Source organism: Aquarana catesbeiana, linkage group LG05 (genome assembly GCF_042186555.1).
Source record: "Aquarana catesbeiana isolate 2022-GZ linkage group LG05, ASM4218655v1, whole genome shotgun sequence".
In the NCBI taxonomy this organism is placed as follows: domain Eukaryota; kingdom Metazoa; phylum Chordata; class Amphibia; order Anura; family Ranidae; genus Aquarana; species Aquarana catesbeiana.
The window spans coordinates 606,328,248-606,345,787 of NC_133328.1; the positions used below are offsets into that span (position 1 = coordinate 606,328,248).

Genomic DNA, 17,540 nt, shown 5'->3' on the forward strand with positions numbered 1-17,540 from the left:
TAGTCCGACAGACAAAAAAACGACGCTAGGGCAGCTATTGGCTACTGGCTATCAACTTCCTTATTCTAGTCCCTTCTTACGTCATCACGTTCAAACCAACGGACTTTCGAACGGAATTTAGTCCGTTCGTGTGTGGGCAAGTCCGGTCGTTCGAAAGTCCGTAGTAACTCCGTCGAAAGTCTGTCGGAAAGACCGCCGGACCTTTGATGCTGAAAAGTTGTGTGTACACGGCATAACATGTTACTAAATTAAGAGTTAAGTATAATTGTTAAAGGTCAGGTTTCAACATTAGGCTAAGTTACGCTTGAACTCCACTGACATCACCAAAGGGCCACACAATATATTCATGTGAAGATTGTGCTAAAGAAAGCTTTCAGGGCCTGCTTACAATGCAAAAGGAGATGGTCAAAGTCTATAGGTATGCTAGAAGAGATGGTCAGAAACTACGATCAGGAAATCGGCAGGTAGCAGTTATAAGATGTTTATTTCAACAAGGAACCCGATCGCCCGGAGATGGCAGTCGGCGCTGCCTCCGTCCAGTGAGGAATGGCTAAACAGTATGAATGCGGTAATTCTTAAAGCGAAAGTGGTATATATAAAGCATAGCGTGCTAAGGAAATATGAATTGATTTGGAAACCCTGGTGGGACGCAAGAGGGATTGATATGTAAACCTTACATGCCAGGAAAAACACTGATGTGATGGGAAGTGACTCAAAAGAAAACTGTTCAAGTGAGTCTGAAAGATGATTGGTTGGATGGAATGAGTGGATAGGATGAGTTCGGCGGGTGTACCAGATGGGTGAGAAGCTAGATCCGAATAGAATCCCAGACAGATCCCCCATAGGATGCCAGACACCCCCCCCCCCTCTAGGTATTATTTATAATGTTTTCATCATATAATGCCTCTTTTAAAGAGGTGGAATGAACAGGGGAGGGGGGTGGGATTTGGGAGGAATGCCTGATTTTCAATACAGTTTGTGAAAACTAAGAAAATGTTGAATAAAGAAATAAAGCTTAAAAAAAGAAACTACGATCATGCTACAGGAGATGGCCTGACACTATAATCATACCATAGTAAGGAACATGCTTTAGGGAACAGTCTTTGACTGTAGAAAGGTTATATCTGACTGCTAGAGATCACTTTATATATCATTGCTTCCATGTCCATGCTCCCTTAAAGCCCCATTAAAGAAAATTTGTGCCACATTTGATATTTCTCTTAGCAAGTTCAATTACAAAAGATCCAAAAATACCCTTCCTTCAGAGTGCATGCGCTGGTGACGTCACCAGCTGCATCTATAGTAAATGTCTCCTAAACTGCACACGTTTAGAAGAGTTTTACTGTACCTATAGATAAGACTTATTATAGGCTTACCTATTGGTAAAAGTCATACATGGGAGTTTACTCCCACTTTAAACTAAGCACTAAAACACATGATAAAAAAAAAAAAATGGCCGCGCTAAAATAGAAAGTGATGAAACCAAAATACAAATTATATATACAGTGATAAGTCCATGAAAACATCTAAAATATAAATGTTCATATCTGTGAAAAAAATCCAACATAGATAAAATGTTCTTGATTATTCGTGTCTCAGTAATTGTAAACGATTGAACACCAAAAGTGCACCTTCCACCGTGATAAAAAGAAAGGCTGTGCCTTTACCAGATGACTAGACTCCACATTATAGGAGCCTAGTAAAGCCTAGTAAAGTGTGGATTTGTATAATACATACGATCCGCCAAATGACGGATCGTGTATATTACACCAATCCAAGCTTTACTAGGCTCCTATAAGGCCTCATGCACACTGGACGTTAAAATAACATCATAAAAATGCCAGTAGCTTTGCAGTGAGATTTTCAACATTTTTAAACGTCTTTACAATAGTGTTTATTAGCGTTTATTAGAGTTTTTCCGCTTTTTAAAAAACATTTTTATGGTCATTTTTATCCCTTACTGGGTTCCTGGTGCCAAAAACTAATTTAATTAAATGGACACAAAAGAGAGAGAACATCCAACCATACCACATTGCCAACATCCCTGTGTAGTTAGTATGGAAAAGGGAATACCCCCCAAAAGGAACTGGGACTTTAATGGTAACAAATATGCAAAAATACAAAAATATAAATTTTATTAAATAATTATACATATATACAAAAGATCAAACCAAACATTGTGTAATTCCTTCCTGACCTTTTTTCCCCTGATGAAGGGACGTTTGTGTCCTGAAACGCGTTGGCCTGTCTGGACTCTATGGGAATTATTCAATTTTTGTCATCTACTTTTTAGTGGTTTGATCTTTTGAATATATATATATATATATATATATATATATATATATATATATAAAATTATTTAAAAAAATTTATACTTTTGCATATTTGTTGTCGTTAAAGTCCCGGTTGCTTTTGGGGGGTATTTCCTTTTCCATAATTTAAACATAATTTTTTAGATAGATAGATAGATAGATAGATAGATAGATAGATAGATAGATAGATAGATAGATAGAGTTCTTACATGTAGTAGCCAAGGCTGACAGAGTATCACTTTCCGATTCATCCTCAAACATGGCTGATAGAGAGACTTCATACTCTGTGCTATGTGTCAAGCGGTCAATAAGATAGGAGTTGATGTTCCCTTTAATTATAGCCTAGACAAAACAAATACATAGTAGTATAAGTCTACACATTTAGTTCTATTTGCCTTACATAGCTGTAGAGTTTGACCTTATCTTTAAAGATGCCCATAACAACAAATCAGTAGGTAGTTTACCTCTTGGGTGGTGCCGCCTCTCCGGGGTGTCCACTGCAGCCTGTACGTAGTTATATCTGGCGCAAAATGTGTCCAATAAGCCACAAAACTATTCGAGGTGATATCCCTGACTTTCAGATCACGAGGAGATGGCACCGGCTCTGTTAAAAAACAATAATAAAATGGAAGCTTTTATTATTACTGAGTTCTATGGCACCTTTATCTTCCAAGGCCCTCTACAATCTGATAGATGTCACAGTTGTCAGTAGCAGTGGCATAGCTAGCACATCCGGTACCCCGGGGCTGGTCATTTTATTGCTCCCCCTTCCCCCCCACACGCACCAAAACTGTGGGTGGGGTCAGATTGCATTAACAGTGGGAGGGGCTTAAATGGCCATATGCTTTGATGACTGTGTGACAAGCGAGTATGTAACAGACAGTACAAACCTCAGTACACTCATTTTAATAAAATAAAACTGAACTATTGCATATCCTTTACTACACGCAGCTACCCTTAAAGTGATATTAAAGTCTTTTATAACAAACATGTTTTCTTGGACCTCCCCATGTCAGCCTACTATGGGTCAGCTCTGCCCTCTCTGACCCCTCCAGGACCACTTTTTTCCTAGCCCATAAAGGGAGGCTGTCTGCCCACACCAGTGTTCTTTTTTCGTCCTCACTCCGGAGTGTGGTGAGAGGGTGGTGAGAGGGTTGACACCCAGAAGTTTAATTGGATATTACACACACATCTTTAGAACTGTACAGAATGTTGCTGGGACTGATAGTCCCACGGAACAAGTTAAGTCTGAGAGTATTACATCCAAATAGACTTCAGCGTTCAAGAGCAGATGTTAGATGTTTTGTTTCTTCATATAACACCTAGTGACACCTAGTCACTCATTTGGATTACAATTGTTTTAATGTGTTATACTACACTGTGCAACACCCAGGAGGAACCCTTTGCGGATTACAATCATAAGAGCTAGCGAAGACTGAATACGTCTGGACTACCTCTTTCATTGCAAGGCCCTGCATTTTGGTATAGTGACTTTAAGGTCTAGAGCAGGGGGAGCTCCCGGGTATAGATTTATACCAATAGACACATATATATTTCTGTGATTGTTATTAATTGTCATAATCATTTCTTATACTATCACACTACGTTGGTGTGATAGTATATTCATTGAAATAACTCTTTATATAAATATATTACTTATTCAAAGAAAGAAGTTATTTTTGGTCATTATTGAAGTTTGTGTGCAGTGTTGTCATTTCTCCTACAGGTGGAGCTACCAGCACCTGGGTAGAGGTAATCTTAAAGCGGGGTTCCACCCAAATTTTGAAAATTATCTCTATGTATTCTCTTCCTTGCCTAGATGCTGACATGCTGTGTAAAAAAATTTAAATCGCCGTAATTACCTTTTATTTTCTAATCTTCTTAGCACTTCCTGGTTTTCCTCCCATGGGAGTAGGCGTGTTTCTAGCCTCTCCCAGACCTCCCACAGTCCCCTTGGAGCTAGTCTCAGGCTTCCCAGCATGCATTGTGCAACAGTGTCATCACAACATCTCGGTGAATGCTGGGAGCACAGCATTCACCTCATCCAGGAAATACATGCTTGTGGGCTTCAAATGCCCACAATGAAGATGGAAACTGCCTTCAGTGAATAATATAAGTTATTCTTTACAACGAAATCGGACACAGGCGGACTTATTACACAGAACATGTGAGTAGATAATCATGAGAAGAAAAGTTTGTGAATGAACTCCAAAAAAAAAACGATAGATAGGTGGACCCCCGCTTTAATTGTAAGTGTATATTGTGGGTTAAAGTTAATGCTCATATTGTTTCAACACTGCACTACAGTTGTGTCAAGGGGAGTGAACAATTTAAGAAGGGTGTAGAGCAAAGAGGACAGACCCGCTTAAACCAGCAGCTCCACCGTGAGTTATTGCTACATTTATTTATTAATTTTTATTATTATTATTATTATTATTATTAATAATAATATTTTTTTTTCTCCACCCACCCTGTTCAGGTTCAGCCTCTCCCAGTTCAGAAGACCCCCCCATATAGGTTATAAAACTCCTAAGGAGGTGGGTTCCCATGGTGCTGGGATAGTAAGGTACAGTATAAATGACTGGGTATTACTGGCAAGGTCACTGGCAGTATAAATGACTGTATATACCTTGGTTAGGCAGGTGCTGGCACTCTCTCCTTCCGAGTTTTTGTGTCTACAGGCAGCTCTCTGGGACCTGTAGTTCGCCGTTCCCACGTGTATTCATTTCAGAAAGCTCAGAGTTGGGTGGGGGACGTCAGAGGCAGCTTCCTCGTTGGGTTGCCTGTCAACTGCCGGAATGCTCACTGCTAATACGCAGCAGGCTCTGTCTCCTAGGGGCGGACCAGGGCACTCTCTAAGCTGCTTTGTGTGCAGGAGGACTCATCGCTGCTCTACTGCACTAATCTCAGCCTCCAGCTGATAGGTCTGCTGCTGTGCTCTGCTCTGCTCTGGTGAGCCTGGCTTCCAGGACTCTCAATACTAACTGCTGTGTTAGTTGTCTGTCAGAGTGTTTATATTATCCTACGCCTTATAGGTCTGGGAAATTCTGCCTGCCTGCCTAGTTGCTAGCTGCCTTAGCACTGAAAATTCGGATGGAGAGGTTTTATTTTAATATAATTTCAATCTTATTCTTATTTTTTTATTGTTTAACCGCTTCAGCCCCGGAAGATTTTACCCCCTTCCTTTACCCAAACAAAATTGACGTCTTTTTTTTCACACAAATAGAGCTTTCTTTTGGTGGTATTTTATCATCTCTGCGGTTTTTATTTTTTGCGCTATAAACAAAAAAAGAGCGACAATTTTGAAAAAATTGCACTTTTTGCTATAATAAATATCCCCCCCCTTTTTTTTAAAAAAGCTAATTTGTTCTCAGTTTAGGCCGATATGTATTCTTCTACACATTTTTGGAAAAAAAAAAATCGCAACAAGCGTATATTGATTGATTTTTTTATAGCATTTTTATTATTATTTTTATTTTTACTAGTAATGGCGGCGATCTGCGATTTTTATCATGACTGTTTGCAAGGATATATAAGGGAGCTGTTGGCAGCAAGGGCCATCCTTCCAGTTCCAAAGCAAGAATTTCTCAGGTTTTCCGTAGAAGGCTCGCATTTTCAATTTCGATGACTCCCATTTGGTCTCTCCACGGCTCCCAAAATGTTTTCAAAGCTACTGCTGTTGTCGCGACTCTCAGGGTCAAAGGAGTGCAAATGTTCCATTATCTGGACGACTTCTAGGTCCATCAAAAGAGCTCCTTCTAGATCATGTGAATCTCACCTGCAAAATGCTAGCTTGTTTCGGTTGGTTGATCAACTTTCGGAAGAGCCAGATGCATCCAACCCAAATGTTGGAGTATTTAGGAGTACAATTCGACATGGATCGGGATCGTGTTTCTCTTCCTCAGAGGAAGGTTCAGGAGATCCCGTCTCAGACAAAAGCAGTGATGGCCAGATCTTCTATGATGGTGAAGGAATGCATGTAGCATCTGGGGGTTCTATCAGCCACAATTCCAGTAGTCCCGTGGGCCAGGTGGCACAGAAGGAGGTTTCAATGCAACTTTCTTCTTCAGTGGGATTGTCACTCCTTGTTCCAGAAAATCTATCTGCCAATTCTGATAATCCAGTCTCTGACTTGGTGGACAGTAGCTCGCAATCTTTCCTGCAGAGTTCCGTTGAAGGCCTCAGGACTAATAGTGGTAACGACCAATGCCAGTCTGGCAGGCTGGGCGGCACACTGCCTAGAACAGCAAGTTCAAGGCCAGTGGAACCTTCATGGGGTGAAGAGTTCAAATTTCCTGGAATTGGAGGCTGTCAGGTGCGCTCTCTTAGCGTTCCAACCTATGTTGCAAGGTCGAGCTGTCAAGAGCCTTTTAGACAACAAAACTACGGTGGCAATGTGTCTCATCAATGGGGCACAATAAGTTGCTCTCTCCTTCAGGTGGCATGTCAAATCTTCCTATGGGCAGAGAAGAATCTCGACTCTCTTACAGCAGTCGATGCTTTGTGGATCACAATGAATGTGGCATCAATCCCAAATACCTACGCAAGATTTTCAAGGTCTGGGGGACGCCTTCCATAGATCTTATGGCATCGGAGAAGAATTGTCAACTTCTTCTTCTCCTGGACCTGGCATCCACAGGCGTTAGGTCAGGATGCTCTGTCTAGGCCTTGGAACTTCCCCTTGGTGTATGTGTTCCCACCGCTTCCATTAGCTCTCAAAGTCCTGCTGAAGATTCAGTGAGAATGGGTCACAGCAATAGTAATCCTACCTTACTGACCCAGGAGGCAGTGGTTGCCTCTGGCTTGGAGGATGAAGTTGGGCTCACCAATCCCACTACCTCCTTGTCAGGATCTTCTTCTGCAGAGCGGGGTCTGCAACCCGAACCCCGGGAGATTAAAGTTAAGGGCTTGGAAGTTGAGAGGAGAGCTTTAACTGGCTTAAATCTCTCGGACCGAGTAGTGGAGAAGTTATTACAGGCTCGTAAGAGGTCCACGAATGTAACCTATCACTGGATCTGGAACACTTTTCGCCACGCTGCTACAGAAAGGGGTTGGGACCTTTGATCTCCTTCAGTATCAAACATTTTGGAGTTTCTGCAGAGTGGTCTTGATAAGGGGTTAGCTTATAATTCCCTGAAGGTCCAAGTCTCCGCCTTGCCGGTTATGTCGGCTACAAGATGGGCTCTACATCCGTTGGTAATCCAATTTTTAAGTGCAGCCATAAAATTTGCACCTCCGTTGAAATGTTTTTTTTTTCATTTAACACTCAGAACAGTTTTTTTGATAGCCATTGCCTCGGCCAGAAGAGTCTCTGAGTTGTGTGCCTTCTCATCTAAAGAACCATATTGTTTGGTGCTCTCAGACAAGATAGTCCTTAGGCCGGTACTGAGCTTTCTACCTAAGGTGGCAACGTCATTTCATATGAACTGGGAGACAATTCTCCCAGCCTTTCCGGTACATGCAGTGGATGATGAGTGGAGAAGTTTAGACCTGGTCTCTGCAGTATCAACCTAACTGGAACGGACTAAAAGCTTTAGAAAACAAGGTCAGCTGTTGGTTTTCCCAATGGGGCTTAAAAAAGGGTATACCAGCAACATCTAGAGTTGTGTCTTCCTGGATTGTCAAGACCATACAAGTTGCATACAAGACTCTGGGCCTTCCTCCTCTTCCAGAGATCAAAGCACATTGGACAAGGGGTATGGCAGCATCCTGGGCAGCATACGCGAAGGTTGCCTCTGAGGTAGTTTGCAGAGCAGCAAGCTAGAGCGTGCCCAACACCTTTATCAGGCATTACAGGCTAAATGTGGCTTGTTCGCCTGAGGAAACATTTGGCTTTATGGTTATTACGACGGCTGTTGCCCATTACAAAGTTTGAGTAACATTGCATTAAGAGTTTGGCTTATTTTTTGGTCTTCCCTCCCTTCTTAATATTGCTTGTTACATCCCATAGTAGGCTGACATGGGGAGGTCCAGGAATAAGGAAAATTGTTGTCCATACTTACCATAATTTTCCTTTCCTGGAGCCTCCCCATGTTAGCCAGGGATTCCCACACGGTTTATCCGTCACGAGGCGGGTATTTTTGAAAACTGGTGTGGGGAGACTGTCGTCCTTTATGGGCTAGGAAAAAGGTGGCCCTAAAGGGGTCAGAGAGGGCAGAGCTGACCCATAGTAGGCTGACATGGGGAGGATCCAGGAAAGGAAAATTACGGTAAGTATGGACAACAATTTTCCTTAATACTTACCTGCTCTGTGTAATAGTTTTGCACAGAGAAGCCTGGATTCCCCTCTTCTCAGGTCCCTCCCCGGTGACCCTGGCCCCTCCCTCCCGCTTGATATGGGGGGAATCCAAGCAGGCACACTCCTGAGCCGTAGCCGTACTAGATGTGTAGCCGTACTAGATGTGTTTGCAATACTCCTTTTCTACCTCATTTCATAGGCTAACTATCTACTAAACGCCACAAGTCTTTGGGACCTGGGGTCGGCAAAAATTCCTTAGGGCTGATGGAACAGTCACATATTTTTTTTTTTTAACAGTAGAAGTTTTATTTATTTAGAAAATTCGGATATACAATAGATCGATGACAGAACAATCAGTACATTACTTGCACATTAAAGGGTATGACAGTATTATGAGACTAACATCATGAAGCATTAGAATAAGGTTTATATCGATAAGACTGCTGTATGAACCCATCTCTTCTTGTGAAATCCGAATTAGGTGTTAAAGGTGAAGGGAGAAAGGGGGGTGCAGGCATCACCACCAAGAGTTTAAGCTAACTCTATCTCACATCTCTGATTCCTGGCTTATGGAAGTAAGAGAAACCCCAAGGGGAGGGAGGGGGAGGGGAAGGAGAGGAAGGGGAAGGGGGGAGGCCAGGGGGGGGAGGGAGGGAAGGAGGGGGGGGGAAGGGAGGGGAGCCAGGGAGATGCCCGTCCCACACCCCCAGGTCTCCATCGAGCACCACACATATTATATTTCCTGTTGCATAGCATAAGACCTCTCATTTCAAACGTCAGACCACTGTGACCATATTTTCCCATATTTTGCCGGGCAGTTTCTACTTTCGTATGTCATCTTGTACAATGGCAGGACTCTATTAACTGTACTTTGCCATGAGGCCACCGTGGGGAGTTCTGTGCTCCTCCACCTCAGAAGGATTTCCCTCCTGGCATAGAAGAGGGCATAAGTGAGGCATGCTTTAGTATATCTGTCTCCCTCCACCTCACCAAGATGACTAAGCAAAAAGATCAGGGGGTCTAGTGCCAATGTGATTCCGCATACTTTGGATAGTACTTCCGCCACTCCTCGCCAGTATATTTTGAGTTTGTCACAAGACCAGACCATATGGAGGAAAGAGCCCCGCTCAGTGGCACATCTTGTGCATGATGGGCTAGAGGAGGGGTATATGTTGGCCAACCTCTGTGGGGTGTAATATGCTCTATGTAAAAATTTCAATTGTATAAAGCGGTCTCTAGAGGCTATCATTGAAGGGATGAATGTAGTAACACATTCCTCCCATGTTTCTTCGTCTAAGGTGGGGATGTCTTCCCTCCATTTGGTCATCGTGCGTGCAGTCTTTGTGTCATGTGCCACTGTGAGGTACATATAGAGAGTAGAGAGCGGCTTCATCATTATCTCTGACATAAGGAGTCTCTCAACAGAGTCTGAGTTTAGGGTCATTGGGCTAGGGAATTGAGAAATAAGGGCATGTCGGAGTTGCCAATAGCGGAAATGAAAGGAGTTAGGGAGGTTATATGTCTGTTTCAGCTCTATAAACGTCAGGATTTTACCTTTTGGCATTACATGTCTGAGGGTAACAATTCCCTTTTTTGCCCATACCGCAGGGTCAGGAACAGTATTCAAGTGGGGGAGAAGAGGATTGCCCCAAAGGGGCATGTGAGGGGATACTTCTGAGGGGTTATTGTACACAGCTCGAGCATCCTGCCACACTTTTATAGTAGTTTTCATGGGTCCTGTAACATGCGGGTGTGCTCTGGCCCCTCTGAAGACTAAGTTAGACAGAGCCGCATACGAACCAAGGATTGCTGCCTCAAGGGTGACCGCGGGATTCTGCCTGGGCTGGGAAAACCACCAGCGAACGGTAACCAAAACCGCCGCCCAGTAATATATAAGAAAATTTGGTAGGGCCAGACCACCCCCGGAAAGGGGGAGATAAAGGATACGTCTAGCCACCCGGGGGGGTCGACCCGCCCAAACAAACGCTGTCACTAAAGTATCCAGTTTCTGGAAGAAGGCTCGTGAGATAGGAGTGGGAGTGTGACGAAAAAAGTATAGCAGCTTAGGCAGGTATACCATCTTTATTAGGTTGCCTCTGCCCACTGGCGTGAGGGGGAGCCTACGCCAGATGGTACATTGCTTCGCCAGTTTATCTAACACCGGAAGGACATTTCGGTCCAGATATCCAGCTATAGTGGGGCCCACCTTTATACCCAAATATGTGAACTCTTCAACCCAACGAAGAGGAGTAGAGGTATCGATGTGAGGAGACGAGGGATGAAGTGTAAACAAGACCGATTTGTCCCAGTTGACATGAACTCCTGAATAGCGGCTGAATGTGTCAAACTGGGTCAAGGCAGCCCTAAGGGAGCCGGAGGCGTCCCCCAAATAAAGCAGGGTGTCATCGGCGTAAAGGGACAATTTCTCTTCCAGGGGACCAACTTTAATACCCTTGATGGTGTTATCTTTCCTGATGTGAGCCGCCAGGGGTTCCAGGGCCAGGGCAAACAGTGCCGGGGAGAGAGGACAACCCTGTCAGGTCCCCCTCTCCAGGGAGAAGGGCTCCGACAAGGACCCCCCAGTGCGTATACGGGCTTTAGGGTGCGCGTACAACATCTGTAACCAGGAAAGAAAGTTAGGGCCAAACCCAAATCTGGAGAGGACCCTCCAAAGGTAGCCCCACTCGACCGAGTCGAAAGCCTTCTCTGCGTCGAGTGAGGCCACCACCCCCGGGCCCCCGGAAGCAGCCAGCGCTATGTGTGTGTGCAGCCTGCGGATATTTATGTCTGTACCGTGTCCAGGCATAAATCCCGTTTGGTCCGGGTGGACCAGGGCAGTAATGACTTTATTAAGGCGGTTGGCGAGGATTTTTGCAAGGACTTTTGCGTCCACATTGAGGAGGGAAATGGGGCGGTAGGACGAGCATAAGGTCTGGTCTTTTCCCGGCTTGGGAACAAGTACTATAACCGCTTCGCACATCGAGGGCGGAAGGACCCCAGCTTTTGAAGCTGAGCTCAATACCGTCAGGAGTCTAGGAGCAAGCTCATCAACATAGGCCTTGTAAAACTCCACCGGGAATCCATCTGGTCCCGGAGTTTTACCTGTCTGCATCATCTTAAGGGCCTTTTGTATCTCTTCTAGCTGAATTGGGGCATCTAACTGGTTGGCGGAGGTTGACGTGAGGACAGGGATGTCAATCTCGTCAAGATATTGAGTAAGGTCATGCTGGTCATATGTAACTCGAGTACTGTAAAGGTGTTGATAGTAGGTGGCAAAACACCTATTGATATCCTGAGGGGAAGAGTGGAGGACACCCTCTTGGTCTCGAATCTGTGCTATTGACGTCACTCCCGATTGCTCCCTAAAGAGCCAGGCCAGAAGACGACCCGTCTTCTCCCCCTGCTCGAATATGCGTTGGGATTGGTGTAACAGTTTCTTTTGTGTCAGGGATGTGCGCAGTAAAAGAACCTGTCGGGTAAGTACTTGGAGAGTCCCATAGTCCTGTGGATCACGGGTTCTAACATATAGGGCCTCCTGCCTAACCGCCTCAGCCTCCAACCCCGAAAGTTCTGCTCTACGTTGCTTCCTCACTCTGGCAATGATTACTTGATACTGACCCCTTGACGATGCTTTAAAAGCTTCCCACACATTGTTATCAGAAGAAGTTCCCGGGTTAACCTTCCAAAATTGTTGCAAAGTGTCATGGAACTGCGATTCGACATCCTCATCGGATATCCAGAATCTGGATAATCTCCAGAGCTTATCCGATGGGAGCATCGTCAGCTCCAGGGACAGCAGCAATGGGGCGTGGTCTGATATCCCCCTAGATAGGATACTAATGTCCCGGACTCTGGGGAGGACAGGGCCGCAACATAGGCCAAATCAATGCGCGAGAAGGTTCTATATGTGGCCGAGTGACAGCTAAAAGCCTTGGCCTGGGGATTTCTCCATCTCCACACATCCACCAGGCCGTACGTGTCTGCCCAGCCCGCCAGTCCTTGACGGGCAGTGCCTCCCACCGTACTCCTGTCCAGGTCAGAGTCCGGGACTAGGTTGAAGTCTCCCATCAGTATAACATTATCTGGGGGAAATTGAGCCAGCTTGGTCGCTATCAGGTTGAGGAGTTTGAAAGAGGTAGGGGGGGCAGATACAGACCCACCAGGACCCAGGGCAAGTCATAGATCAAGGCGTGTACTAGGACAAATCTACCATCAGGATCAAGAATTAAATCAAGGAGTTTAAAGGGAAGGGTCTTCAGGACTAAAATACTGACCCCTCTGGCAAAGTTAGAATAGGTAGAGTGGTAGTGGTGCCCCACCCATGGTTTCTTAAGACTAAGGGTTTTACTACCAATCAGATGCGTCTCCTGTAACACACAAACCTGAGGATTGTGGCGTTTTATAAATTGAAAAACTAGAGAACGTTTAAGTGGTGAGTTCAAACCTCGTGTGTTCCAGGAGAGGATTTTAAGGCTAGCCATATACACAGCTTAGTAATATCAAGTTAGGATAGACTTTATATAAGATTCCTGTTTCACTAGAGACAGTCAGCCGACATATCAGGAGTGAATCAGGGTCTGACATCAGTGCAAATACATGTAACAAAGAGTGTACTGTCAAAAAACATATATTAAAATAAACCCGGGAGCCAAAAACATGGCTCTTAACCCCCAAACGCCCCCCCCACCCCACCCGACCCCCCAACGCGAGGGCAGGCTTGTCTCCCAAAACTTCCGTCAGTCCGGAGACTGATCATGAGGGTGATGAACAAGAGGCAGCTAACCTCAACAGAGCAATTAAGCAAGAAGTGTCTGTAAGTTCCGGAACAGTAGTCAGAGTGTGGATCTCCCGGAGTCCCGGGGGCGCAAAACTTGTAGTTGCTGATTAGCAAATCCCTTGATCTGTTGCAGTCTACAGAATGGAAGGGATGCTAGGTAATAGAGAAAAAACCTAAAAAATAAAAGATTAGGAGGTATATAAGGCACAAATTGGAGGGGGGAGGGGAAGGGGGGGAGGGGAAGGGGGGGCAGGAGGGACGGGGAAGGGGGGGGAAGGGGGGGGGAGAGGGAGGGGGGGGAGGAAGGGGGGGGAGTAGGGGGGGAGGGGGGGAGGTGGAAAGACAATGGAAACCAAGTTGATCCCCATCGGGAAGTACAAGTCCCAAAGTCCACATCCATGGCAGTATAAAGGCCTCTGCAACTGTCAGTTTCCCATCCACAGGAGTAATGTTATTGGATAGGGAGTTTTAGTAGTAATGTGTGGCAGGGAGCGGAACCATTTAAGATTCCCAGTCCTTCCGAGCACTGCAGAGGAGTCAGGGTTGCAAGAGGTAATAGTGGGGTTGGTGGGATTGACCCCGATTATAAAATAAAAAAAAAAAATTGAAATGACAATAGTGGGTTGGCAAAACAGTTCCACTGAGCATTAATACAAGAGAGGGGCATCAACTTAGTCCAGGGGCCACGCTTCCCCTCCGCACTAAAGTCCCTTACATAGCTTCCAGAGGCATACTTACAGGGTCGCAGGCGATGATTACTTGCGGATTGTGTCGGCCCATGCAGCTGCATCCCTAGGAGACGTGAAGAAGTGTACTTTCTCTCCGTCCTGCACCCGCAGCCGAGCAGGGAAAAGCATGCTATATTTAACTCCTTTTTCTCTCAGCATTGCACGGACGTGATCGAAGGACTTGCGTTGCCTCTGTGTCTCTACGGAGTAGTCCGGGAAGATGAGCAGCTTCGCATTCTCATATTTTAGCTCCCCTTGCAGTCGGGCAGAACGGAGGACTGTGTCTCTATCTCGGTAATGAAGGAGCTTGAAAATAAAAGTGCGCGGCGGAGCTCCCTGCGGGCCTCTGTTAGCAGGCATGCGGTGGGCGCGCTCAATGGAGAAATGGGGGGAGAACCGCGCTTTCGGTAGGAGAGTTGGCAGCACTTGCTCCATGAACGAAACCGGATCAGTGCCCTCCGCACCTTCTGGGAGGCCGAGAACACGGAGGTTGTTCCTTCTGTTCCTGTTCTCGGCGTCCTCAGCCCTAAATTCCAAAGCCCTCACCTTGGATTTGAGGACCTGTATGTCTTCATGGTGTTCCCTCTGTATGTCTTCAGTGCTGGAAATCCCCCGCTCCGCGTCAGCCACCCGCTCTCTGAAGCCGTCCATGTCTCGGCGTATGAGGGCAGTCTCCTCCTGGACATGATCGATCTTCATGGTAAGGGTGGACTGACAGGTAGAGATCGCCTGCATTAGTGCATCGAATGCGGATGAGCCGGCCTGAATTACGCCATCCGGAGGGAGAGGAGTCTGCGTCTCCATGTGGCAGGTCTTAGGAGGAGAAGGCCTGTGCTTTGGCGGTGTGGGGACAGGCGCTGGATTCCGGGTCTTTTGTGTCCCTTTTTTATTCCTGCGCATTCCCCGAGTCACAGGGAGACAGTCGGCAGGTAAAGCTGGAGGTTTCTGACAGATTCCACACCAGGATAGCAGTAGGATGATAATCCGGAGCGGGAGCTCTGGTACTAGACGTCCACTCCCAGCGCCATCTTGGACACGCCCCCGAACAGTCACATATTTGACTGGCCTCTAATGCCTATGGCAGCCTTTACACTAGAGGATATTGAGTATTTGAAATTAAAAAATGCCCATTAGCCCTGGAGCAAAGGTGGCTTAAGCTGCCCACATTTACCTAATGACGCTGACTTACTTGTAGTAAAAGTGCCTGTGAGGGGCTCAGATTGTCCTTCATCAAAAACAGAGAAGATGGCCACCGTGTACTCTGTGAGCGATGCCAGTTTCTTTAAATTGTAGGATGAAATTCGACCAACTTCCACCTGTAAGATGAAGACATTACAAATGTTGTATTACCTTCTCTAGGATTACCATGAAACTAAGGTGGAGAGCTCAGCCAGTACCTTGTTTAGATAACCACTCAACATCATGGTACATGTAAGATTAATGGACTCAGAGTTGCTATTAACATAGAAAACAGAGAGAAAGAGGAAGATAGCAAGTTAGTGGGGTTAATTCTAAAAAAGGTAGATATGTTATGCAGGAAAAACGTACAGAATATACCCATCTAAAGTATTATTTAAAGAAACATAGCACTGTTAGTATAAAAACCTTTTTTCTGGTAGTTATACCAGTCATTGAATAAATTCAGAGTAAAAAAAATCCAATACATCTCTGCATTACATGTGCATTTTCTTATGTTCTGTCTAGTTAAAGTGGAACTAAACTCTCCTATCTTTTTAAATAATAAACGTAAAAATGGCAGTTGGAAGCAGTCTAGTTGCTAGGGGTAGTGAGATCGTTTCATAACCTCCGATCTTTGTACAACCAACTTTTTATTTACCAAAACTTTGTAATATATGGGCCTGCCTAAACCATCCTATCAGACAGAGCCTTGTACTACATAGTTGTTTGTAGATCTGAAAGAGATTATACAGTCAGATTGTAATGTTAATAGTAACCATAAAGCTTTTCACCCACATTTAACCAACCGCTTTCTAATTGCAAAGAAGATCTAATCAAGCTAACCAACAGCCCTGATAGTGTTGACAGATATTGTTGGTGGTAGGTTCCTTGATTTATATAGTTGCGTTTGGGATTGAAAGTTAGCTGAGAGTGTTGGAAAATGACGCTCAACTGTCTGGCTGTTGGTAAAGCATTACAATTATTTTTCTTTGAGGTCGTAGGTAGGCCTCCTGAAATATTCTCACCTTTGTCTGAACTTTAAAATTACTATACACCTTCCCTATCCACTATCTGTGCTTGAAATCCGATTACAGCTTCAGGTAAAGGAATGTGCATTTTAGCAGCTAGTGCAGGCACTCCCCACTATCAGGCTGGTTCGGAGTCAGCATATGAATAGCTAGGCAACAAATAATTTCAGGGTCATTGACAGACAGCAAACATATTGTCAGTATTGTCTTAAAAAATAGGGAGTAAAGACAACAGTAAAGAGAAATGACTAAGACAGAGTGTTACTGGTATTACAACAAACATGATGATGAAGGCCAATAATGTTCAACATGAGCGTATAGGTAGGTTTAGTATTATGCAGAGGGAAAAATAAAGAATTATAATAGGACAATGGAAGCAGTTGAAAGAGAAATACTATTTTGCAGATCAAAGGCACAACCATTGGTTCCTCCACATATGATAGGGTGCTGGGTGCTATCCTAGACTCTGACCTCTCCTTTAGGCCCCCCCCCCCCCGCCCCCTCCAATCACTGGCTAAATCTTTTTGCCTTAACTTCTGCAAAATTTCCCAAATTTGCCCCTTCCTATCCTAACGATACCACAAAACATTATTATTCACTCCTTGGTTATTTTCTGCCTTGACTACTGCAACTCCCTCCTCACTGGCCTACCTTTACGTAGGCTATCCCCCTTCAGTCTATTATGAATGCTGCTACTAGACTAATACAGCTTACTAACTGATCCGTGACTACTGCCCCTCTCTGCCAATCTGTTCACTGGCTACCCCATTGTAAAAAATTCTAGATGTTAACCACAGTATACAAGGCCATCCATAACATTACCCCCAGCTACATCACCAACCTCATCTGCCAATATCGCCCAAATTGTCCTGTTCGTTCCTGCCAAGACCTCTTGCTCTCTAGCTCCTTTGTTACCTCCTCCCACACTCACCTCCAGGACGTCTCTAGAGCCTCTCCCATCCTCTGGAACTCCCTGCCCCAGTATGTCTGATCAGCTCCTACCCTGTCCGCCTTTAGGTGATTCTTGAAAACTAATTTATTTAGGGAAGCCTATCCCTACCTCCACCTAAGAAATGTACTCCACCTCCACCAGATTATCTCCTGCAGCCCTTACCTTTTTTACCACCCCCCTCCCTTTAGATTGTAAGCTCCATAAGCAGGGCCATCCTATTCCTTCTTTATTAAACTGTATTGTAATTGTACTGTCCCCTTTATATTGTAAAGCGCTGCATAAACCGTTGGTGCTATATAAATCCTGTATTATAATAATAATATTAA

General features: G+C 44.9%; 1 protein-coding gene across 2 annotated transcripts in view; it reads right to left on the reverse strand.

The window, feature by feature from the left end:
• Positions 1 to 17,540, reverse strand: part of COL14A1 (collagen type XIV alpha 1 chain) — a 286,377-nt gene that overhangs the window by 124,462 nt on the left and 144,375 nt on the right. For both annotated transcript variants that reach the window (XM_073632207.1, XM_073632206.1), the window contains exons 15-17: positions 15,245 to 15,371; positions 2,777 to 2,916; positions 2,522 to 2,654 (exon numbers count right to left, since the gene is read on the reverse strand). In XM_073632207.1, the coding sequence (XP_073488308.1) occupies positions 2,522 to 2,654; positions 2,777 to 2,916; positions 15,245 to 15,371 (400 nt within the window). The remainder of the gene's footprint in view (positions 1 to 2,521; positions 2,655 to 2,776; positions 2,917 to 15,244; positions 15,372 to 17,540) is intronic.